We start from the raw sequence: 25,667 nt of genomic DNA, 5'->3' as shown, positions 1-25,667 counted from the left end.
AACGTGTCATGCTATTTCAGTCAGTGTCAATACAAGATGTACTGACATTGACTGTACTAGCATGACAAATACGAACGTTTCCGAAGGAAACCCTTTTCTCACTACATCTGTACATCCTGTACTGAGACTCACTGAAATAGCATGACACGTTCGTACGTTTCCGAACAATATGAAGGCAAATCTTTTCGCAATAATTCTATACATTGTTGGAATCGAGCTTTATCCTATTGCAATATTCGAATCTGCAAGCAACGGTCACATAAAAGGTGAACCGGCACCTTTCAGGCAAGCTGGCTCCATCGTAGGCTACGTATTCGCCTCATTATAAAAAAACCGGCCAAGAGCGTGTCGGGCCACGCTCAGTGTAGGGTTCCGTAGTTTTTCGTATTTTTCTCAAACACTACTAAACCCATCAAGTTCAAAACAATTTTCCTAGAAAGTCTTTATAAAGTTCTACTTTTGTGATTTTTTTCATATTTTTTAAACATATGGTTCAAAAGTTAGAGGGGGGGGACGCACTTTTTTTTTCCTTTAGGAGCGATTATTTCCAAAAATATTAATATTATCAAAAAACCATCTTAGTAAACCCTTGTTCATTTTTAAATACCTATCCAACAATATATCACACGTTGGGGTTGGAATGAAAAAAAATATCAGCCCCCACTTTACGTGTAGGGGGGTACCCTAATAAAACATTTTTTTCCATTTTTTATTTTTGCACTTTGTTGGCGTGATTGATATACATATTTGTACCAAATTTCAGCTTTCTAGTGCTTACGGTTACTGAGATTATCCGCGGACGGACGGACGGACGGACGGACGGACGGACGGACGGACGGACGGACGGACAGACAGACATGGCGAAACTATAAGGGTTCCTAGTTGACTACGGAACCCTAAAAATTAAAGTAAATATTTAGGTACCTATGAGACGTGCGATCAATGCGCGCGTTCTTTCTTAGGATGTTAATTTTCAAGGTCATATTTATTAAACAAACAACTACTTGTTCCAGGAACTTCCTCAACAAGTTCATTCCCTGGCGACCCTCTCCGTCATCCTCTTCGTGCTATCCATCGTGCTGGCTATGGCGTTGTTGCCAGCTGCACCAGAGTGGGAGGCGCTGGCTCTCTCCGGGTCTGTGCTGGTAACAGCGTGTCTGGGTGCAGGCACGTTAATGGCCACACACCATGCGCCGTTGCCGCTCTTCGCCCTCATACTGGTGAGTACCAGCGTTGTTGCCAGCTGCATCAGTAGGCCTAGCTCATGATTGCCGCGAGAGTATTTCGCCGCGAGATAGATCAACCGTCTTTCTGTATTAATGACATAAGGACGGGTAGTCTATCTCGCGGCGACATACTCTCGCGGCAATCATGTGCTAACCCTGCAGAATGGAAGGCATTGGCTCTCTCCGGGTCTGTGCTAGTGACGGGTTGTCTGGATGCATGCACGCGAATGGCCACGCATCACATGCGCCATTTAGTCCATGGGCCAGTGAAGAAGTCGGTATAATTTGGGGGTACTAAGTTTCCTTTTTACAGCAGTTAGGTAGGCTTATAAGGATGTTAAAAAACCATGATTGCCATCTCAAAATGGTAGCTAAACAAAATGGCCGCCAATCCAAGATGGCGGATATTGAGTTTTAAAAAATCGACCATAACTCCAGAAGCATTGGTCCGATTTCATTTTTGTTTTTTTTAAACGAAGGGTCTTTTTGTGTACTCAAATACTTGTCATATTCATTGTTTCGATAAATTCAACCATTAGTTAGTAATTAACGAAAAATATAAAAAAAATATCTTTTTTTCTAAGACTTTTTGTCAAAAATCATATTTCTACAAAATACCTTGCATATTCTAATTATTATTTAAATGCAGAAAAATAGTGCCATTAATCACCTTTAATTTGATGTATAAAAGATACAGACTTAATTTACACAAACACATAGAGGCTTAATTTTAATTCTGTCTTCGTTGAAATTCACCGTTGTGCATACAGTACTAAAAGCTTCAGGTCGAAGTTGTAGATTACTAATATGCTGTTTTTAGTATATTTCTGCAATTGTACTTACAAATTAAGAAAAGAACTGAACATTATAGTATCCGAAATCCATTAGCTTTAAGAATATAATAAAATATGTCATAGGTAAAGTACAGTTTTAGATATTTGATTATTTGTATAAAATTTCTTTAGTGATGCAGCGCCAACCAACCGAGATAATACAAAATAAATAAACTAGACATAGTTGAGGTCCTATCTCATCACATTAACCTTTTGACCACCATGGGCGGATATGGCCGTCGCTGGAAATGCTTCCTAAGGACGCCAACCACGGCCATCAGTTTTGCCAATTACATTGGGGACCCGTGCGGGCCTTCTTAACGCCTAATTTTGCTCAAATAATCGCGATCCACGTCTGTCTGGTGTCCGGGGAACGTCATATTCTTTTTCACTATTTGGCGTTTAAAAGTTAAGCCTCGAATGCAGAAACTCTGATCCGTATTCGAGAAAACTTATATTTAGTTAAAATAATCCTTGCATACAAAAGGTGAAGAACACACCCCAAAAGAAAAATAGTCTTGAGAAATGCACTATAATGCATTAATAAGGCATATCTATGAAGTATCCGACTACTAAACAACGTGATATAGGTACCTACCGAATAAACCTTAATTTAAGCATATAAATATATTACTTATTACCGCTAATGTAGATTGTAGAGCCAATACCACCAATATCAAGCCTTCAAGACAATCACAGGTAACAGATTAATTTTCTTCTAATTTTCCTAACTTTTATAACAGGTCTTGTTTCTGAGCGATGTTTCCAAAACAATACACGCATATTCCACCTTCAATAACGACTTACGTGCCCTGGCCCGGCCCAAGCCCATTTTAGAGAAGCAATGCGATCTCTATAACTCTGGCCCGTCGCCGCATCAGCATCATCTCATTTCGCTTCCATCGTAGAAAGACATACCGAACGTGTTGTGCTCTATATGCAACTTTTATCCTCTTCATTTAGTACATTGTTAGTGTCCACGTCTCGCAAGCTTATGCCACGGTGGGAAGTACCCAGTTACACATTTTAGTCTCTCGAATACCTACAATTCTATAGTTACACACTGATCAACCATGTTGATCTTCAGTGACTGGTATCCTTGCCCTTAATACGTCCTTTAGCCTACAAAAAGCATCCAAGTCCTCCGTGTGATCTCCGCCGGCAGCGAGGCCGACCCAAGTCTCTGTATTGTGTTATGGTTCGCCACAACCCGACGTTTTGTGCCTATTTTGCGTGATGTGGGGGATTTAGCTAGTCCTGCCAGCTTATCTCCTCGAGAAATCCTATTAGACCTTTAATGCTGAGTAGGAGAACTTTGGAGAGGTCTCTCGGGGATCCGAGATGTTTTTTTCCTGTATGGAGCCACTCTGCTCACTCCATCACCAGGTGAGAGGCACCCTCGTCACAGGGGAATGTTCATAGCATCTGTTATGAAAATATGTTTGTTAAATAACTTTCCCTAGTTGAAGGAGCGTCTGTGTGAGTTTTCCATTGATGCTAGGCTCGGCTTGTTTGACTGCAGCATTTGATCTGGTTTTGCCAGTATGTTGTGTATAGTTTCCTATTAAGCATACCTTGCTGAAGGGCATCGGGAGAATCGGCAGTCGACCCCAGCTGCCTGGCCAGCTCGTAGGCCGCATCATCATCTCGAGATCCACTGTGTCCTTTGGTCCATTGGATGATTTTGTTATTATGACTTACCTCCGTTAGTCGTTTATGGCATTCCTTAACCCAAGCTTTATTTGTTGTTCCGGATAACTTGTCCTCTGTTACTTATTATAAAGGCTGAAATATGGAGCTTTGGATAAGCCTGTCCTTGCCGTAACTTTCAATTTGTACATATATGTTTAACTACTTTAACCCAACACTCACCGACGGCATACAGTTCCTCCAGCATCTGACGGGAAACATGTGCTTCTTTGAAGATGACGATGTTATCCGCATATCGAAGATAATTGAGGCATACATTCATACATCTATCATCCCTATTGAGGCTTTTAATAAATGCCTTACTGTTTAAAAACTTGGCCAGATTGCATAACCCCGGAGTTCCTCTCTACTAATTAAGATTCGTCGATACGGGTGCTAACTTTTCTTCTGATTCAATAGCAGGTTGCATAGAAACATTCGCATTTTGGTACACCTTTTATGAAAATTCAACTCACGTGGGTAATTAAAACGTCTGTTATTAACGTCTTCTAACGTTTTTCGTTCGGTAATGACCAACAGTACAGTCATGTTAATAATATTTGGCTCTACTTTAAGCGGTGATAAATGTCTCAAAGTTTGTCCATCCGTTATTTCACGGCTTCGTTGTTTAGTAATCGGTAAAATATAGGTAAGGAATGAATGCTGCTGAATGAAATATAGGTGAGGAATGCTGTACTAAAGAACATTTACAAAGTTTGCCCGAATTCTGGGGGTGCTCTTCACTAACCCGCTCGTGCGTAAGTTTTTTTTTTTTTCATACCTGAGAGTCCTTGAATGCAGAACGATTTTCAATCCGGAATACGATCTTAACCCTTAAACGCAAGATGATGACGGAGTATTCCGTCTCCCAGGCACAATCGCAACAGAATTGCATTGCGAATTCGCGAATATATGAGCGAAATTATCCGTCCGTATGTCCGTATCGTTGGCGTCCTTGGCAAGAATTTCCGGTGACCACCGTGGCCGTCCGTGGCGGTCAAAAGGTTAATGGTTCTATCTTGACAGTCTCGACACATGTTAGTCATAGTCATATACCTAGTACACTTAAATACTTAATTTTTATTTATCATTGAGGTGTGTTGCACAATATGGTATCTAAACAAATTTTATCCTAGTACTCTCGAATATCTACATACTATCATGTTCAAAACTATTATTCTAATTGTACAATTGCTAAAATAAACTAAAAACAGTATATTTGTACCTATAACATCTTTTAGTACTGTATGCACCCCAGCTGCACACATCTTTTAGTACTGTATGCACTCCAACCTGAAGCTTTTAGTACTGTATGCACAACGGTGAATTTCAACGAAGGCAGCTTTAAATTTAAGCCTATTGCCGCTCTTCGCGCTCATAATGGTGAGTACTAGCGTTGTTGCCAGCTGCACCAGAATGGGATACCCTAGCAATATAGGTTGTTGATTCAATCTTCTTAAGTAGCTGTATTTCAAAATGAAATGATTACGAATATAAATAGTATGTAATTGTACCTATATACGTTAATATATTATATGTCTATATGGTTTTGATTGATATTTCAAAATTGGTCTCTTAATGCACCGCCTACAATCTTTTCTGCTTTGCCCAAAGGTTGACTGGTAGAGAATGCCTCATGGCATTAAGTTCGCCTTTTGTACATTAAGTTGTTCTTTTGTGCAATAAAGTTTTTACCAATAGAAATCCTTAACCCCTTGCATTGAACACGATGATCTTATGCGGAATATTCGAATAAAACTACGTCAAGTCCAAAAGCGGGAAAGGGTAAAGGTATAATTTATGCTTTATATTTTATATTTCCTTACCATCAAAACCCTACTTTACATCTCCACTTCACCATTACCTCAAGAGCCGCGAACTATAATTGTGTAAATCTCCAAGGCTTAACTTTTCAGGTAAACCCAAACAACCAATAAATAAATCGCAAATACTCACGAATCCCTTAAGAGCCTAAGGGCTGGTTTACACGGTGCGGGATTTAGCATTCGAGTTTTATTGCATTGAGGCATTTGATAGGCCAGATGAATTAGAAATAACACCGCCATTATCCACAATGTAACTATAGAAAGTTAAGAAAATAATGTGACTGAAAAAGGCGCTAAATTTGAAAAATGTATGGGCGAAGCGAATGTTTATCGTCCCATAGAGAATTTGAATTTCACACCGAAAGGAAAAAAAGTGCGTCCCCCCCTCTAACTTTTTATGTTTTATGAAAAAAATGTAGAACTTTATAAATAAGGTTTGCTTGACCGGCTATAAAATCGTACGCGAGTTTGCGCGCCTTGTATTATGGGCCCTAAAGCTCATTTATGCAGATGATCCGCGAACTCTCATCCGATTTTTGTTACATTGCGGACTGTTACGCCTCAGCCACGACATTGATCTAAGCGCTATAGCGGTGAGCGGCGGCCATACATTGGAGCGAGACTCAGCGATGGGACTTTTCATTCGCACGTATGGCTGCCGCTCACCACTGTGAGTCGCGCTTAGACCAATGTCGTGGCTGGGCCGTTAAGGCTACATACAATAGGCGGGACGACTAAAAAAAACTAATTAGTCCGTTAATCAGATTATCAAAGAATATTAGACGCGTATTTTTTCTTTTTTCTCGTAAACGAAAAATGACGACGGCACAGTGCGTTAAAGTTTCGCGTGACGTCACGCCTAAGGTACAATTTTTACTTAGAAGTGACGTCACAAGCCTCCACTCCGGAACTTTGATGCTCTATATCTTAGTATTTTTTCATTAATTAGAAAAAGCGAAAAATATGTGTTCAGTATTATTGGACGATCTAACTGACGGACTAAACAGAATGTAATTTTTTTATGTAGTCGTCATCCCTATTCAACACGCCAATCAAACCGCAATGTGATGAAACTCGCATACGCTCGCACCGTGTAAATGAACTTTAAGAGCCAAATCCCTTGAGAGCCTGGCGCCTGTTATCCGGGAATTCCGGACGGCTCGGCGACGGCGACATTCATCCGGTTATTATCCGGATTAGGCTGGAATAAGAACATATTGGGTGCGGTTTGGCGTTAAGAATTAGGAAATCTGAGTTATGGGTTTACTGTTTACGGATGTGTTGCGGTTGATTAGCTGTCGTATTCGAATTATGTTTCTAAGATGTGAGTAAGATCTAACTGAGATATTATACCGATCTGTAATGTGTCAAATCCAGAAAATTGCGGGTTAAAACTGGATGAGACTAGCTCAGGACCGGGACAAGTGGCGTACTAGAAGAGAGGCCTATGCTCAGCGAGGGCGAAGAAGGGTGATGAAACAATGCTAACTAACATTGTTTAGGTTTTTTAGAACTTTCTCGATGAGTATTAGTTGCCCGTGGAGAAAAAGAACAGTCAGCTATAAAAGAGTTACTTTACCAGTCCAATCTAAATTGAGACTAATTGTAAATTTGACGTAAACTAATTTGAGAAAACTAGGTTATGATTGTTAAGGAAGGCCGTATCGCCCCTCTAAATGCTGATTCGCTGGGAAAAAATTGGCAACTCTCATCTAGTCATCCGAAGGCTGAATAAAAATATATATATATATATATATTTTTTTTTTTAATACATAAATATTATTGGACATTCTTACACAGATTGACTGAGTGAGGCCCACGGTAAGCTCAGAAAGCTTGTGTTGTGGGTACTCAGACAACGATATATATAATATATAAATACTTATATACATAGAAAACATCCATCTGTGCTCATCACACTAATAAATGCCCTTACCGGGATTCGAACCCGGGACTGCGGCGCAGCAGGCAGGGTCACTACCGACTGCGCCAGACCGGTCGTCAAAATATTGTTAGGTATAAGGTCAATACGGGCAAGTGTGTCATACGGAGAAGTGTGTCTGGCCCTCACATCTGGTCTGTTTAAGCCATAACGTGGCCAAGAGTAAGCCGATTTATAATTTAAAAAAAAAAGATCAATGTTTATTGAAAGTTCATAGGTTTACCACTAATCGTGAGTAGTAAGTAGCAAAAGTATGAACTCATAAAAACATCTGGGACAATTAATAAGGCAAGTAAGGTTTATTTGTGTTGATAAATAATAAATTTCTTGGATTAACACACAATTATTTGCCCGTGTGCTGACGGTTTAAGAATTTTACCACCCCCTTTCTTCCCGTGGGTGTCGTAGAAGGCGACTGTGGGATAGGGGTTAAATTGTGGCGTAGGCGAGAGGCTGGCAACCTGTCACTGCAATTTCAGTTTCGTTTTCTTTCAACCCCTTATTTGCCAAGAGTGGCACTGAAACCTGAGTAGTTTCATGTGCTCTGTCTACCCCTTCATGGGACACAGGCGTGATTGTATGTATGTATGTATTTCAAATAATATTTATTATTCAATGCCAAACAGTAATCAGGGTACCCTAGCCAACGTCACAACGCTTCGTCAGTGTATCGTAGATAGCTTTTCTGTGTGCGTAGCCGAATGCACAAACGCTCACGAAACGCGCGCGTTAATATCTCTTTCGTAGCTATCTATCCCGATCGCTTTTGCGTATTGGCGCGAAAGTGCCAGACTACATTTCTGCGGCGTTTCGGTGGCGTGGCGTTTCGCGTCGCAGAAATGCCATTCGGCTACGGGGCCTGTTGCGTGACAGAGACAGACATCGTTTCGATCGCTACGTATCGTCAAGGATTGTTACTTATTCAAGGCCTACAGAAATTCACGTTCCTAGTGCTGTAGCCGAATGGCATTTCTGAACATTTTTTTTTTGCCATCAATTTTTTTTTATTGTTTTAGGGAATTTTACGTCAATTGTACTCAGAATCACGAGTACTTTCAATCTCACTGGGAGACAAAAAGTGTCCCAGAATTTCCATACATTTTTGTTACTTTCCCCTTTTGTTACCCCATACAAAATGTACGGAGAACGGTAACAAAATAAAAAAAAATCGTATGGGACAATTTTTTTAACTACTAGGATTGAAAAGGCTAGTAATTCTGAGTAGAAATAGCATATTTTTTTTTCAAAAATATCACACTTCATAAAAGTGGCAAAAAAAAGAAATGCTCTTCTGCGACGTGAAACGAAATCGAAACGCCGCGAAAGGTAATCTCTCTCTGTCGCTCCAATACGCAATAGGATAGATATCTACGAGCGTTTCGTTTCCTGAGCGTTTCGTGAGCATTTGTGCCATTCGTCTACGTACCCTGTTCAGAATGCGTGAATGTTTACCTACCTGACAGCCTGTCACATTAATAGCTGAACACGAACCGAGCGTTTTCTGGTCCGACAGACATTGTGATGGCCAATGTATCTAATAAAGAAGAAAATGAACGATTGTTTTCCCATTGTTTTTTTTTTATTGAAGTTTGAATTCTTCGCAGTCCATTTGCATGGTTCAAAAACACGCGTGCGAGTTTCGTTTCATTGTAATTACGGTATAGTACATTACTACAGAGGCCGGGACAAAGGGGGTTGCCGGCCGAAGACATATAGACGGCCGAGCGAAGCGAGGCCGGATAGGTCTGAGGCGGGCAACCCCATTTCCCGCCGAGGTATGTATAGTGCTTTTCTCAAACATGGTATGAAATAAATAAAGTTTGCCTGGAAGAGATCGCTCTTTAGCGATAAGGCCGCCTGTTGTTTACCTCTGTAATAAAATTTATTGTAATGTGTGTGTTCCTATGTAAATTTCTGAGGTTGTGCAATAAAGTGGATTTGTATTGTATTGTATTGTATAAAGTCTACTGAAAATAGTAACTTTGGATGGCTGTATCTCCTAAACGGTGCGTCGTAGCGCAAAAATAATCGAATTTTCGTTCCCCTTTGATTCCCCGTATACGCTTAAGGACTGTATCGTTAAATATGGGGACAACTTTGAGTAGCCGTATTTATTTGCTGTTATATTTTTTTCTTATAACAAGACATGGGCTTTAATAAGGCACATAATAAGATACGCATTTTGTCCTAGAAACTCGACGTAAAGCATGTGGTTTAGACAGCATTGACTTAATCCTCCCGAGTACCAATTACGATTTCGGACAAATGCTACTAGAAAATTCACAAAGAGCGTACAAGACGACACAATTGCGAAAAAAAATTGTACAGTGCGAACCTCAACGACACATGATCCACAAAGCAGAATATCTAGACATAGTCTAGCCACTGTTATTTAAAAAAATAAAGTTCATGATCTGTGTATGGCGGCCATTTAGAGAATGTGGCATGGTGCTTACGTTAACTCCGACTTTGATGTCGAATTTAACTATCATACACTGTTTATATCGATCTGGTTTAGGCACTGTTCAAATACCATGAATGTCTATTAGACATTGGCCTATGCCTAATTTTTTTATCTATTTCTCTCATCCTGCTTGTATCAAAAATTTACGGCAAACCGGAACGTTGCTCAAAAATGCGTTTTTTTTAATTATATAAATTCACCGCATTTATTCTGCAAGTACCCAATTGAACAACCATGAAGAGGACCCTTAAAAAATATATTTTGGCAGCATATTAACCTTTGTTTGTCGAAATCGTACAAAAAGTCTTTGAGATATTCTCAAATTAAGCCAGATTAGGGGTTGTCCGAAATGTATTTGCTAGACCTTAATGAAAGTACCATAAAGTCCCTAAAATAAAAAAAATATCAGACCTTCTTATATCAAATAGTACTTACCAATACCTTCAGATCATACTCTCGGACCATAATAATACAAAATTATGCACATGTCAACATTTAGACGAGGTTTGTTGTGTCCCTATAATTAACGATACAGTCCTTATAAAAAAACAAAAAGTTAAAAAAAAATTAAAAAAAAAACGAAAAAATTTTTTTTGTATGAAAACGCACCCAAAATCAAATATTGTCTAGGGCCCGTACCAGTTGCAGTCGGTACGTTTTTTTTTAATTGGCTAAATACCTGGATGTTATGTCACAATTATCTGTGTTTGGAAATTAAAAAAGAGGACTTTGCCGGCCTTGGCCTGCAAGGTTTGTATGAAATTCCATTATCTATCAATCGTCCTAGCCGCACCTGCAAGGTCATACTTCGCTGCCAATTATAAGGCACATAACATCAATATTTCATACCATGTTTGAGAAAAGTATTTAATTTGATATACTTAATTCAAATCGTATAAGCATGAATTTATTTTTGAACGATTTGCCTCGGTACTTAAAATACTCGAAAATATTCCCTCGTCTGTATTCCCGGCCGAATACAATCTGGGTGTATTCAAGTTATTGAACCAGTGAGCTACAACTTCGGCCTTGTCGTCACTTTCCATCAGGTGCGACTAAGGTCAATCACTGGCCAGTTTATAATATATACCTAATATATAAGTTGTTAAATCACGTAAAAGTCAAAGGTACAAGGGGGCAATTTCGACTTGCGGAAATTTAACTAATCGATATTTTCCCATGTTTGTATTATTACATGGAGTATCCACTGGTCACATATGTCACTGTAAACCCCGAAGTACCTACTTTAAAACCTAGGTTAAGCAAGTTAGGGTATAAGTTTTTCCTAGAACTTCTCTACAACTTCTGCCTGATAGACCATTTACCGACCGCCGTGGTCATACAAATCAATGTCGGTAAAAGTCTGAAGTAAACAACAAGTAAGTATTTCTCACGTAATATAATATAATATAATAAAGTAAGTATTTTAACATAAACATTAACTTGAATACCGTATGTATTCACATTAACGTAGACCTACGCTGCCGTTCCGGTAAACTAACTTATAAGTATATTTGTAAGCTCTGTGGTGCTTGTGTGTTAAGGCTTATGCTTGTGTGTGTAAAGACTTAGCTGTAAGTAGCTAAGTAAAGTGCAGAAAGACGTTTCCTACATAAAGATAAGTTCAGATAGCGAATGAAAATACCATTTTACTCCTAGTGGCTTACTTAGCGGTAATAGGTATTACTTAACTAAACGAGTATGACTTACACCAAAAGGAATTAAGTCAGCACATATTATTAATATGAACATTTCATTTGTGTGACGAAGTAGAAAATATTTGTAAGACGAGACTTTAGAATTGAAATAAAAAAGTGAAACTGGTTAAATAATAATGGACGAAGATTTTTTTTGTCGAACTTGTTTTGAAAATCTGAATTTAGTACTCCTGGTTTTGGTCTCACTTTTGATATTTTGATAATTCTTCTTTGTCATTCTACTTCTATGGCTTAAACAGCATGAACCCAACGATACTTTGATCGTCGATACTACTTATTATAACTAAAATGTATAATCCAAATCCAGTGTAGATTGAATCCTAACAATAGAATGTCTACCACTGATCCAAGGAATACCTATCATGCTTACACTATATAGTGAGTTTGTCTATAGAAAATAGGCCTTTTAATTAAAATATTCCGGCCGCTAAGCGTACTGAGTATAATTACAAGCAGAACTGGCTTGAGCCCTTTTGAAGGAAATGAGGTGCCTTAAATAAAGGACTAACTAGAATTTAATTATATATTCACATTTCGAGGTAGTTCAAGCAGTATTGCTTATAAATCTTAGCTATTCATTGAAAACATTCAATATAATTCGAGAAAACATAAACAAGAAAAATAAGGCGTATTAGAAGGCGAGCGGCGAAAATCGCTAAATAAGTTGCTTTTACTCAATTTCCTTCGAATAATTTAATTAATTTAGAAAATAAAATATAATTTTTCATCTTCTGCTCATTGTAATGATCCACGTTGGGCGCCAATTATGTTGCTTCTAGCCTATACGTAGGTATATAATGTATGTTGATACTATGCTAGGATAACACCACTTAGACAATACGGTAGATGTACTTTCGGCAACCCTGATTTGATGAAATCAAATGAAAATTAGTATGAATAAAATAATAACAGGTTTGACTATGACCTACACTAGCAGTGAGAGATCGCACCTTGCGGGATAGAACAATTCTTATTTTTCATCAGAGAATGGTCCCAAGTGGGATAAATGGATTAACACGAACGCTGCTAATTTAATATTGCTTTTCTTGGCATCAAAGTTTGTGTGTGTTGATATTTGTTTTTGTTTATAATTTAACTTCAACTAAATGTGGAATTATAATGCAAATAAAGCAATAAAACTAGGGCTATGCTCGGAGTGGCTGTGCTGACTCGATAAGTTTATTTTTTAATTTTATTGCACTAAAATATTGAATACCTACTTAATATTTTTTTATGAGGTATTCCATAATTCCACAGTTTAGCTGTGCGAGGCAGGAAGTGTCGATTAGAAGGAAATCTGTGTAGTAATATGGAATGCATTTTGATATAATGTTTAAATTAAAACCGGCCAAGAGCGTGTCGGGTCACGCTCAGTGTAGGGTTCCGTAGTTTTCCGTATTTTTCTCAAAAACTACTGAATTTATCAAGTTCAAAACAATTTTCCTAGAAAGTCTTTATAAAGTTCTACTTATGTGATTTTTTCATATTTTTTAAACATATGGTTCAAAAGTTTGAGGGGGGGGGGACGCACTTTTTTTGCTTTAGGAGCGATTATTTCCGAAAATATTAATATTATCAAAAAACGATCTGTGTAAACCCTTATTCATTTTTAAATACCTATCCAACAATATATCACACGTTGGGGTTGGAATGAAAAAAATATCAGCCCCCACTTTACATGTAGGGGGGGTACCCTAATGAAACATTTTTTTCCATTTTTTATTTTTGCACTTTGTTGGCGTGATTGATATACATATTGGTACCAAATTTCAGCTTTCTAGTGCTAACGGTTACTGAGATTATCCGCGGACGGACGGACGGACGGACAGACAGACATGACGAAACTATAAGGGTTCCTAGTTGACTACGGAACCCTAAAAAAAGGCTCTCGCAATACATATCTCTTTCTTCACAATATTTCTCTTTTCATTACCAAATATTCTACTATTAAAGTTTTTTTATTAATTCTGGTTACCGAATTCAGGTAATATTTCATAAAAAATAATCCACCGCGCATTTTCAATTAACCAAACGACATCAAAACATTTATGCAATAAAGCTTTTTTCGTAGAATCGTGTTTTAATTTGAATTTATTTTTCAATAAAATCATTATTTCGTAACTGTTTCAATTTTCAAATGATGGAGTTGTTTATTCTCATGGAATGGCATTTCAAATAACAATTAAAACTTTGTATATTTTTATTTTTTAAATACAAATTTATAGTAAATGAACACATGCACAACATAAACCTTTAGATTCGTAACAGATTATTGAAATGAAACAGAAAAGATTTTCATGATTCAATTCCTAGAGTAGTAAAAATTGGATTGTATCTCGGAAAAATATTGTAGGCTCGTAAGAAAAATGAGCACTAGGCAAATTGTAGTAAAAAAAAAAAAAAAAAACAAAACCTTTTCGTACCCAAAAATATCTAAGTAAGTTGCCCATAATAACTCACTAACAACCCTGGGAACCTAGCCAATATCACAATTGTATACGCTTTGTAAGTGTATTGTAGCTAGTTCTCTCTATCGCTCTTCTATGGTGGCGAGACAGAGCCAGATTACACCTCAGACACTGGTGATCAAATATATGAAAGAGGCGCGTTCCTACGCACACAGTCTAAGCTCATGTATGCGAACACGTACCAGGTCGACTGGTCGCGTGTTTGACAGGCGGTTACTATGAGGTAACCGAGAGATAGTACTATTTATTATACTTTGGCCAGCGGGGCTATCATGCTTGCAATTTTATCATTGATCAACGTGGATTAAGACATATATCACTCTCACACTGACATACCTACTTTCCAAAACGTAACGGTTGCTTTATCCACGTAGATTAGTGATAAAATTGCAAGCATCATAGGCCTGCAGATTGAGTTTCGATCGCCACGTCACGTAGCGTCGAGGAGTTATCACTTTGGCTAGGCCGGCTGGTGTAGTACGATTGGCGGGATTTATTTTTCAATTTTCCGCCCTTGAGTTTGCCGGCGCGGTCCATTTGTTACCCCTTTCAACTTCATGTAACAGGCTCTATGAAGAATGCCTAAATATTGTTTTGCAAAAACAAGGTGAAATTGAAATTTAACTAATAAAATCTACGCATGTGCGAAAAATAGCAAAAATTGCTAATTTTATTGGCAACAAGTGTCGATAAAGTTGTGAATAAGTTATTCGTACGTGTATGAGTATTTTACAATATTGAGCAGTAAATAAGAGCAAAATATAAAAAGTTAGACCTTCGACGTACGAGCGGAAAGTGCACTTTCCAGCATGTTCATGTGTGTTCATTTGTAAATCGTTAATTGAAGATTTGCCTTATTCACGCAGAAACGAATGATTCGTTTCAATAATAAATTGATACAGTCAAAGTTTCCGGTGTATATCCACAAGTAATAAGTAAAATGATAGCTAAGATAGTATTTCCCCAACTGATTATGCTTATCTTATATTATTGATGTTCCCCACGAGATAGGCCGGGAAAATCCGCTGAATTTTTAACGATGATCGAGAACGCCCGTTACTACGAGGAAGCTGTATACACGCTTTACAAGAATTAGGTGTTTCGAACGTGTATATATGTATCTATCACAACAGTGTGACATCCATTTGCATTTTTTATAATTTTACAAGACGTATTATTAGGGTTCCGGTATCAAAAAATGACGTGCAAAAGCAAGCCTTATGGTGCAACTCATTCTGACCATCCCATATCGGGTTACTTCATGCTTCAGACCAAATAAACTGATAAAACTGCCGCATACTTTTTTTTACATACATACATACAATCACGCCTGTATCCCATAAAGAGGTAGGCAGAACACATGAAACTACTAAAGCTTTAGTGCCACTCTTGGCAAATAAGGGGTTGAAAGAAAACGAAACTGTGACATTGCATACTTTTTTTTATTATTAGAAATGGGCTTACTCTTGGCCACAGACTAGTCAAAGGCAAAGACGTGGCCTACGATAGAGTGAGAGCTCGCCCAGAAGATGCCTGTTCACTCTAACGCCGTGTCTTGCGTGGGCGACGGTCGCGACCGTCGCCGTCGCGTCTCATACTTCCATATCGATAAGGTTTGATTCCGTACGCGTCGCATCGCCGTCGCGCGACCATCGCGCGGCGTCGCCCACGCAAGCCACGGCGTAACACTAACTCTGTTAACTATTCTAATTCTGTTTAACTATTTGTCTTGTAAAAAAAAACTTAACTCAATAATAAAAAATACTTAAACTTCATTTCATAAGTAACTTCACAAACACACCTCTTGAAGCAATTTCATACTTGAAATAATTTCCCGTCCTTGTGTTGTAGCTATTCTTTAAGAACAACACGAAGGACTCGAAACTTCGGAGTTTGTCGAGAGCCAGTATATCGTGACCTCGAAATCAGTCATTATTTATTTATTTTTGACGAATTTTCGAGTTTTCATGCGCTTTTTAGTAGTAAACGCAAAATATGGTCGCTAATTTCGTCATCCGCGCATCGGCGTCGCGTAGCTCCGCCGTAAGAGGGTCGGTCGGTCTGATATTCGCAGGCATATCGCAGGTGTCATGTCAGAGTTTCGAATCCAGACCAGATTTTTTTTTTGTATTTATATGAGTTTTTATTTAATCTAAAGACGTAGTATAATAAAATAGAACCGAGCGAAGCTCGGTCGCCCAATTACTGAATGTAATATATGTATGGAAGTTCTCTTATTTTATTGGTTACTGTTTGACGTTTGACTCCTCGAGCGGTTACAATAACCTCCTTGTCAACTGCAACTTCCACAACTACTTTACACTTTATTTCCACGTATAACAAAAAGAACGTAACTCCATACAAGCGTCGTACTAACTGACGTCTGTTTTAGATTAAAGACAGTGGTGTCGCAAACGATACTTGTTTCAATTTTCTTTGCCGACGCTATTCTTTATTAATTGGTTTGTGTTCGGAATTTAATTTAGAAATTGCAATAAGTTTTAGCTATGTTTGGTAAAAACGCTATCTATTTTTTACTCATGGGTCTCATTTACACGCTTTTCCATAGTTTCACTAAATTAACGGTTAACGATTAACGGAAATCGCAATAAGGTCAAACTACATAGGTATATGTACTTATTATGTTTGTTAAAAACATTGAAAGGTTTTATTCGGATATCGATTAACATGAGATAATGTAAATAAGCATTAATTTCATATCCAAAACATACAAAACATCATCCAAATCCACAGCGCAGGCTTCGTCAAAAGCATCAGCATAGGTACAAGAAGCATCCGCAATAAACTTCGTCCAAACTTCGTCAAAAGTGTACATAATAAAATCCGCAACAAGCTTTGTCCAAAATCCTAGCAATACCTACACGCTTCCATTAATCCCTAAGACGACATGTGCCCGGTGCAAAAGTCCCAAAAATACTGACTGCATTACCACACTATCTATTTGCTACGCATCATCATCATCATAATCATATCGCCCACTGCTGAGCATTGGCCTCTCTTCTAGTACGCCACTTTTCCCGGTCCTGGGGGCGATTTTTGAATCTCGCATATTATGGGATTTTGTCACTAAAATACCGATTGAAAACGGTGACTTACTTATTATTTTCAGTGACAATTTTCTGAATTCGAACGCGTGAGACTCAAAAATCGGCCCCCTGGGCTAGTCTCATCCAGTTGTGACCCGCTACGCATGTTAACTATTTCGAAATAAAGTTTGTAAAAATCCTCGGTGGGCGAGTCCAACTCTCACTTTGCCGGTTTTTTTAACAAGGTTCATTCTAGTTCTGCGGCTAGCCACGTTTCTAACGTATGCACAAGCGAACGTTGCAAATTGAATTTGGAATGCATTTCTTTTTCAACGACTGTTTTTATTTTCACTGGCTGGATACAAATTGGCATGTTTCCCTTTGCTTGCGACAATTTGCTAAAACCAGTGTAACTTTATCTTTAAACTCTATAGATTTTGTATGTAACTACAAAGCTGTCTTATACTGGCCAGTTGCAACATTTGCTTCGTCTTCATTTGGTAAGCGATTGTAGGAACAACGTTCGAAAGGTTGGATATTCAGCTGTTTTTATTCGACCGCGTTGTTAGAATGTAATTATTTTCAATCTTCTGCGTCGTGGGTGGCTGGGATTTTTTCCAGCATAATCTTGTAGAGTCTGTGCTGAGAGAGAGTAATAGAATACAATGGTTGGCGTTTATTCTCTACTATTATATATGTATACCCCCTTATTCATAAACGTACTTGCTCTATAGTTATCAAGCCGATAAAGTTCGTTTGTCCTTTTTTAACCGACTTCAAAAAAGGAGGAGGTTCTCAATTCGACTGAATGTTTTTTTTTTATTTTTTTTTTTATTTTTTTTTTGTATGTATGTTATTCGATATCTCCGAGAATCGTGGACCGATTTTCAAAATTTTTTTTTTGATCGAACCGGTATAACCCCGAGATGGTCCCATTGGCACCAAGTCAGGGTCTGATGATGGGATCCTGGAGAAATCGAGGGAACTCTTCAAATGTTATAGGCACATGTAATGTTTTTAGTCTATTTTTCAAAGGTACACCAGTATTTACGTCTGATGGTAATAATTTTATGTGGCTGAGCTGATGATGGTAGGTCAACTCCTCAATGGTTAGGAGTTTAAGGATAATTCTTTCACTACTGTACATGTATTCGGACTGATACATATAATATCACTAGGAACCACTAAAAATCAACAAATAAATAAACTTTTTAACAAAAAATAAAACCGCCTTCAAAAATAAGCGCGTTACAAAACACGGAGAAACTAAAAAGCCAAAAATAATAAACCTTTCAATTCAGATTTCTTATCGTATTGCAATAAGCTAAACATCCAAATTATAAACAAATCAATTATTTTTGGAGTCGGTACCAGCCTGTATATGGTTGGGTGGGGCAAACAGGCAATAGCAAGGCGACGAACAGGTCTGGTACCGACCAAAAAAATAATTGATTTCTTTATAATTTGGATGTTTAGCTTATTGCAATACGATAAGAAATCTGAATTGAAAGGTTTATTATTTTTGGCTTTTTAGTTTCTCCGTGTTTTGTAACGCGCTTATTTTTGAAGGCGGTTTTATTTTTTGTTAAAAAGTTTTTATCACACCGATACGTCGGAAAGGGACAAACGAACTTTATCGGCTTGAAAACTTTAGAGCACGTTTCTGAATAAGGGGGATAGTCTTTACACACATAATTTACTGTTTGTTATCTACTGTGCAAGATATGAATAACATTCATAAAATTTATGGCGATCATGTTTATTACGAAGGATGGTACTTAATAATTATTTGTATTGTGATCGTGTTAAAAAAAACGCTATTTCAACACCAACATGTTCGTTAATAAAGTGTAAAATAAAAACGCTAAAACACAGCATTCTAGAAACTAACTAAAATATTAATGGAAAAATAAAAGAAACGGTCTCGCATCGCGGTTTGCGATCCCTAGCTTTAAAACAAAGAGCAAATAATGAGTTACACCACGTATTTTTTTGGTTGAGATTACAAATGAGGCTTTAGAAGTATGCTAATGGCCTAATTACGCGTTATCATGCGTATGATAATAGGTTTTTAAAGTCTCAAGAGAGAACAATGATATTATTGTAAAACGTATTTGAGATTTTCATTCTTTAAGATAGGGTGACGACATTAAAACTTTTGAAACTTGATTAATGAATGAATGATCTCAATATATAAAAGAAGGAACTGACTGTTGACTGACTGACTGACTGACATATAAACGCACAGCCGGAACAGCTGGTCCTAGAGATTCCAAATTTGGCACGTAGGTTCATTATAAGGTGTAAAGGAGCACTAAGAAAGGATTTTTCAAAATTCACATCCTAAGGGGGTAAAATGAGGGCCCAAAAGTTCAACGTTTGAATAAGATTAATTTTAGTACGCGGACGAAGCCGCGGGAAAAAGGTAGTTAGTAATTTAGTATCTTATAATATACATATGTATGTTGTTTCAAGTATATTAGTTAACTACGTTTTCTCGCATCTTTAATGGGTACAGAGCAAGCGGTCAATTTGGGAGTATTTTAGTAGTAATATATAATTACTAGCTTTTGCCCGCGGCTTCGCTCGCGTTAGAAAGAGACAAAAAGTAGCCTATGTCACTTTCCATCCCTTCAACTATATCCACTTAAAAAATCACGTCAATTCGTCGCTCCGTTTTGCCGTGAAAGACGGACAAACAAACAGACACACACACTTTCCCATTTATAATATTAGTAGGATTTCATTGTGAAAAGTAGCCGATCTCCTGATACTCTTACTTTGTAGGTAATGTAAGTGTTCAGTTGTATTGACACATGTGAACAAAAATTTCCGAAATACGATTCTGCTACGAGTATGAGAAGAAGACTGTACAGATTAGTACATTACGATACAAGTGCGTAAAAAAGGAAGTTCGAAACGAGTGGCGATAAATTAAAACACGACCGAAGGGAGTGTTTTAAATCGACACGAGTTACGAATTTCCTTTTCGCACGTGTATCGTACGACGTTTTTCAGTACAGATGGCACTCTGAAGTTTCGACCTGGCATATAATGAACAACTTCTCGCACTAGTGCGTAAAAAAAACACCATCTATACTGAAAAAATATATTTTCAGTACAGCACGGGAAGCATGGTTGCGCGATAGACGATAAAATATCAGGCCGTCTCTATCGCACTTACAAATAGTGCGATAGGGACGGCCTGCTATTTTATCGTCTATCGCGCGACCATGCTTCCCGTGCTGATGATCCTTATTTTACGCACTAGTGCGAGAAGTGGTTCATTATATGCCAAGTCGAAACTTCGGAGGGTCATCTGTACTGAAAAACGTCGTAAGATACACGTGCGAAAAGAAAATTCGTAACTCGTGACGATTTAAAACACTCCCTTAGGTCGTGTTTTAATTTATCACCACTCGTTTCAAACTTCCTTTTTTTCGCACTAGTTTCGTAATGTACTATTGTTTTCTTAAGTCTGTAGATGTATCTGACAGCGACAGTATGGATAATTCGCAGAGAAAACCAGTCTCCCTCTGGCTTTGCAACATGAATTTAGTATAACCTATTTCCCGTTGCAACAAACGAACGGTTAACCTTTATGTGTTTGAGAGCCTTGTGTCTGACTGAAGTGTGGATATCAGGGTAAAGCAAACGTCACAATCACAATCGCTCGATGCTGGTCAAAAATCGTAACAAAATGGCTGCCCCAGGAAAAAAGAGTGGAAAACCACGAGAAAACCACTCATAAACAGTTGCGAAAATAGCGTCAACAATCGCCTAAGTTCGCCTAGTTTCAGTACATTGGCCAAAATAGCCTCTAAAATACTGAAATTGGCGATTTTTAACGCTACTTTCACAATTTTTGGTATTTTCTTATAATGATATGTAAGTATCAATAACATATAATATATAATAAACATATATAGTACTGCCGAAATGTTTCTTTACCAGAAAGTTGAATTTTCAGGTCTGTATGAGATTTTCAAAACTTCAAACCTAATGCGCGGGCTGAAGATGTTGATTCATAAAAAGCTGAAAATTTGCACAAAGGCCTCATAGACTAAGGTCATTGATTGATAACTATTAGATTTGCCAATTCCAGAAAAGTTTTTCTTGGAGATAAAACATCTGGCCGTCCCTATCGCACTTACTAATAGTGCGATAGGGACGGCCTGATATTTTATCGTCTATCGCGCGACCATGATACCCGTGCAGTCAACTTTTCTTATCTCACTCATACAAGCATGTTACGCGTTCGCCTACACGAGCTTAAATACTCTGTTTGTGTAATAGGTTTTCCTGTAATCTATAGATTGAAAACTATTTTTATATATTTAACTTTTATTTTTAATTTTCACTTTTACACCCCAAAAGTGGCCCCTATAATTAAATTTTCTTAATTTAAATTACATGTCCGTCTTTGGGTCACAGGTTTGCATATGCGTGCCAAATTTCAAGTTAATCGGTTCAGTAGTTTCGGAGAAAATTGGCTGTGACAGCGGACGAATGATCCTATAAGGGTTCCGTTTTTCCTTTTTGAGGTACGGTACCCTAAAAATACTAACAATATTATATTAATTTTGTTACAGATGGTGCACACAATGATGCCCATAGCCCGCTCCATAGCACTGGCTATGTCTGCGGCGCTCACGGTAGCTTACATGGGCTTGGCTCTCGGCCTTGGGCCTCATGATGTGGAGAACAAGTTCCATTTGCAGGTTTGTTAACTTAAGAACATAATCAAAACCAGAACATTCCTTTGCTAATCCGAGAATAGATAACGTACGTACTGACCAGCCGCTATTTCATTTTCTTTGACTTTATGTTAATGTCTCACCGGGCCCTGGTTATGGTTATGGTTATGGGCTCCGATTTCCGCACTTAGCCTCAAAGATAGAGGCCATTGTGCGTGCTGTATTTGCCAGCTAGGGGTCTAGCCAGCCTAACTCCGCCCAGAAGCGCAGGATCCTCCTGGTGTCTCCACAGGCTTCTCGGAGTGACCTCGTCGTTTTGACTGTCCCTGACTCACCGGGCCCTGTAACAAAAGCAAAAAATTTACTGTAGACTATTCTCCTTATACATTTGTTCAGCAACTTTTAAAAAGAACTTGTAATTTGATTTTTATCAGCCTTGAAAGTTTTTCCTAAGAGATAATGTAGGTATTGCGAATTCTGTGAAGTCTAAAGTGTGACAGACAGTTTAGTAGGAGGTAGGGCATAGCGAATGATAGATATATAGATATTCCGCTTTGTGTGGTAGGGCACAGCACAGCGGATATCATCTCGCTTGAATCTAGAGCAGAGCCCTACTGGGGAAGTACCTCCGCCTTACAAGACCGCAGCCAAATAGCACTAGACCCTACTCATAGTGTTGTGTTCCTGCCGGTGAGTAAGTAATCCTTTTTCTGCAAATAAATCATTGAAATTGAAATTGAAATTGAAATAAGGCTGCCAGAGCTCAACGAGGGTGCGGTGTGCTGGTGACGGAAGGATCTACGGAATTAATTTGTTCCGTTTATTGTTTTTGAGTCGTCGGCAACTCGAACCCTCCTTGGAACTTGTACACTCTTTTTTGCTGTGTACTTAACACTTAGGTTGGGTTGGCAACGCGCATGTGACACTCCTTGAGTTGCAGGCGTTCATAGGTTACGGTGACCGCTTTCCGTCAGGCGGACCGTATGCTTGTTTGCCATCGACGTAGTATAAAAAAAGACAACGTCAATGCCAACAATAATAGCTAATACTTATTTTGTATTAAAAATTAAAGACTTCATAATTTTTAAAAGTCGCTGAAGAAATGTTGGTCATTTAAGGAGTTTAGCCTACAGTTTAATTTTTCGCTTTTGTTACAGGCCCCACCCTGTATAATTGATTGTTGTATTTCATATTTCAGTAATACAAACTCCTTTAGGCCCACTTACGCCAACCACTTAACTCAGGGTTAGAGTGCTTGTCAAATTCCATATAAAATGGTGAGTTAACCCTCAGGTTAACCTTCCATTTTCGTTAGTGCAAGTGGCCCTTATACTCTAAAAATATTTTTTACTTACTCTTTTTTTCGATTGCCTTTTTAGTTCGATTGCCATTAAAGTGTGTTTTTTTAGTTTTAAAAAATAAACGGTAGTCGAGAGGTAGGTACGTACACATTTTTGCTGTTATATTATTATTTTATTTTATTACATACATACATACATACAATCACGCCTGTATCCCATAAAGGGGTAGGCAGAGCACACGAAACTACTAAAGCTTCAGGGCCACTCTTGGCAAATAAGAGGTTAAAAGAAAACGAAACTGTGGCATTGCAGTGACAGGTTGCCAGCCTCTCGCCTACACCACAATTTAACCCATATCCCACATATTTATTTTATTTTATTCGGAAAACCAACAGCTTAAATATCTAAAACTAAGTTAGCAAAAATGTGTATCTGAAAAGTCAATTATAGGTTTCCACAGATAGGATGCGAAGGTAATTTACAGGCTAGCACAAAACAATCAGAGATTAATGAGATAGCAGCGTCAGGACATGCCACGGAAAAATAATGAGGTATTGGTTTGATACATATTAAACTTATTAAAAAAGTTGCTGGCGGGGGAGCAAAGAAACTAGATACTAAAAGGTTCTTTACTAATGCGGGTTTCATTAGGTGCAGATCCAAATGATCATTGTTATGACACAGCTCATTCATCGACCTCGCTGCTATGGCTATAACCATATTGTTTAATCGCGTGTGAGGTTGTAACATGCAACGACTGCTGTTGAATATTCATGCATTTACTACATTTTTGTTAGCCTCTGCAAAACTCAGCTGTGTAGGTACATTTCGAAATGAAAATAAAAAGGTAAGGTGCATTGGAGTAACGCCGTGGCTAGCGTGGGCGACGGTCGCGCGATGGTCGCGCGACGGCGATGCGACGCATACGAAATCAAACCTTATCGATATGGAAGTATGAGACGCGACGGCGACGGTCGCGCGACCGTCGCCCACGCAAGACACGGCGTAATTCCGAATGACAGAAATGCTTTGGTAATCTCGAGAGGGGAATATTGATCGATGGAAATAATGGTGATTTTTAAGTGACTTTCGAAATTAGACGACTTTCGAAAATACACCTATGCACCCTAGATAATTCGTTCAATATTAGTGATGCTTATTGATGCGTCTATAAATATAGTATAGACACAAAAGTAGACACATGAAATCAACCTTTTTAGGTTCCGTAGTCATCTAGGAACCCTTATAGTTTCGCCATGTCTGGCCGTCCGTCCGTCCGCGGATAATCTCAGTGACCGTTAGCACTAGAAAGCTGAAATTTGGTACCAATATGTATATCAATCACGCCGACAAAGTGCAAAAATAAAAAATGGAAAAAAATGTTTTATTAGGGTAACCCCCCCCCCTACATGTAAAGTGGGGACAGATTTGTTTTTCATTCCCACCCCAACGTGTGATATATTGTTAGATAGGTATTTAAAAATGAATAGGGTTTCAAAAATTAGTTTTTTGATAATATTAATATTTTCGGAAATAATCGCTCCTAAAGGAAAAAAAGTGTCCCCCCTCTAACTATTGAACCATAATTATGTTAAAAAATATGAAAAAATCACAAAAGTAGAACTTTATAAAGACTTTCTAGGAAAATTGTTTTGAACTTGATAGGTTTAGTAGTTTTTGAGAAAAATACGGGAAACTACGGAATCCTACACTGAGCGTGGCCCGAGACGCTCTTGGTCGGTTTTATATAATGAGAAATAACTTGACGACACTCGCCTGACGGGTATGGACTGAATTCTACGTGGCCGACCTTTTAAGAGTACGAAGACACTGCTACTTTCCGCATCATTATTTACAAGAAAAACAATCCTGAAAGAAAATAACATTAGGTATAGTCGGCCTAGCCGAACTGACAATCGTTGACGCTAAGTACTTAACGATCGAAACGCAGTCTATCTCTGTCGCACCACTATAGAAGAGTGATAGCTACAAAAGCTTACGAAAGGTATCTAACCTGATTTTTCCACAATATAAACTTTTAAAAATAAAATAAAATCGCCTTCAAAAATAAGCGTGTTACAACACAGAGAAACTAAAAAGCCAAATCAATTATTGTTGAGTTGACCTTCCATCATCAGCTCAGCCACATAAAATTATTACGATCAGGCGTAAATACTGGTGTACCTTTGAAAAATACACTAAAAACATTACATGTGCCTATAACATTTGAAGAGTTACCTCGATTTCTCCAAGATCCCATCATCAGACCCCGACTTGGTGCCAATGGGACCATCTCGGGGTTATACCTGATCGATCAAAAAAAAAATTTTGAAAATCGGTCCACGATTGTCGGAGATATCGAGTAACATACATACAAAAAAAAATCGTTCAGTCGAATTGAGAACCTCCTCCTTTTTTTAAGTCGGTTAAAAATCGGTAAGATAACTGTGTGCTCC

General features: G+C 38.2%; 1 protein-coding gene across 1 annotated transcript in view; it reads left to right on the top strand.

Moving 5' to 3' along the window:
• LOC125232035 (adenylate cyclase type 2) overlaps positions 1–25,667 on the top strand; it is a 348,143-nt gene that overhangs the window by 118,172 nt on the left and 204,304 nt on the right. Inside the window, 2 exon segments of the mRNA XM_048137646.1 lie at positions 1,014–1,220; positions 21,806–21,934. Coding sequence (XP_047993603.1) covers positions 1,014–1,220; positions 21,806–21,934 — 336 coding nt within the window.

The sequence above is a fragment of the Leguminivora glycinivorella genome, chromosome 12, assembly GCF_023078275.1.
Source record: "Leguminivora glycinivorella isolate SPB_JAAS2020 chromosome 12, LegGlyc_1.1, whole genome shotgun sequence".
Classification (NCBI taxonomy): domain Eukaryota; kingdom Metazoa; phylum Arthropoda; class Insecta; order Lepidoptera; family Tortricidae; genus Leguminivora; species Leguminivora glycinivorella.
This window is presented reverse-complemented; position numbering and strand designations above follow the sequence as displayed.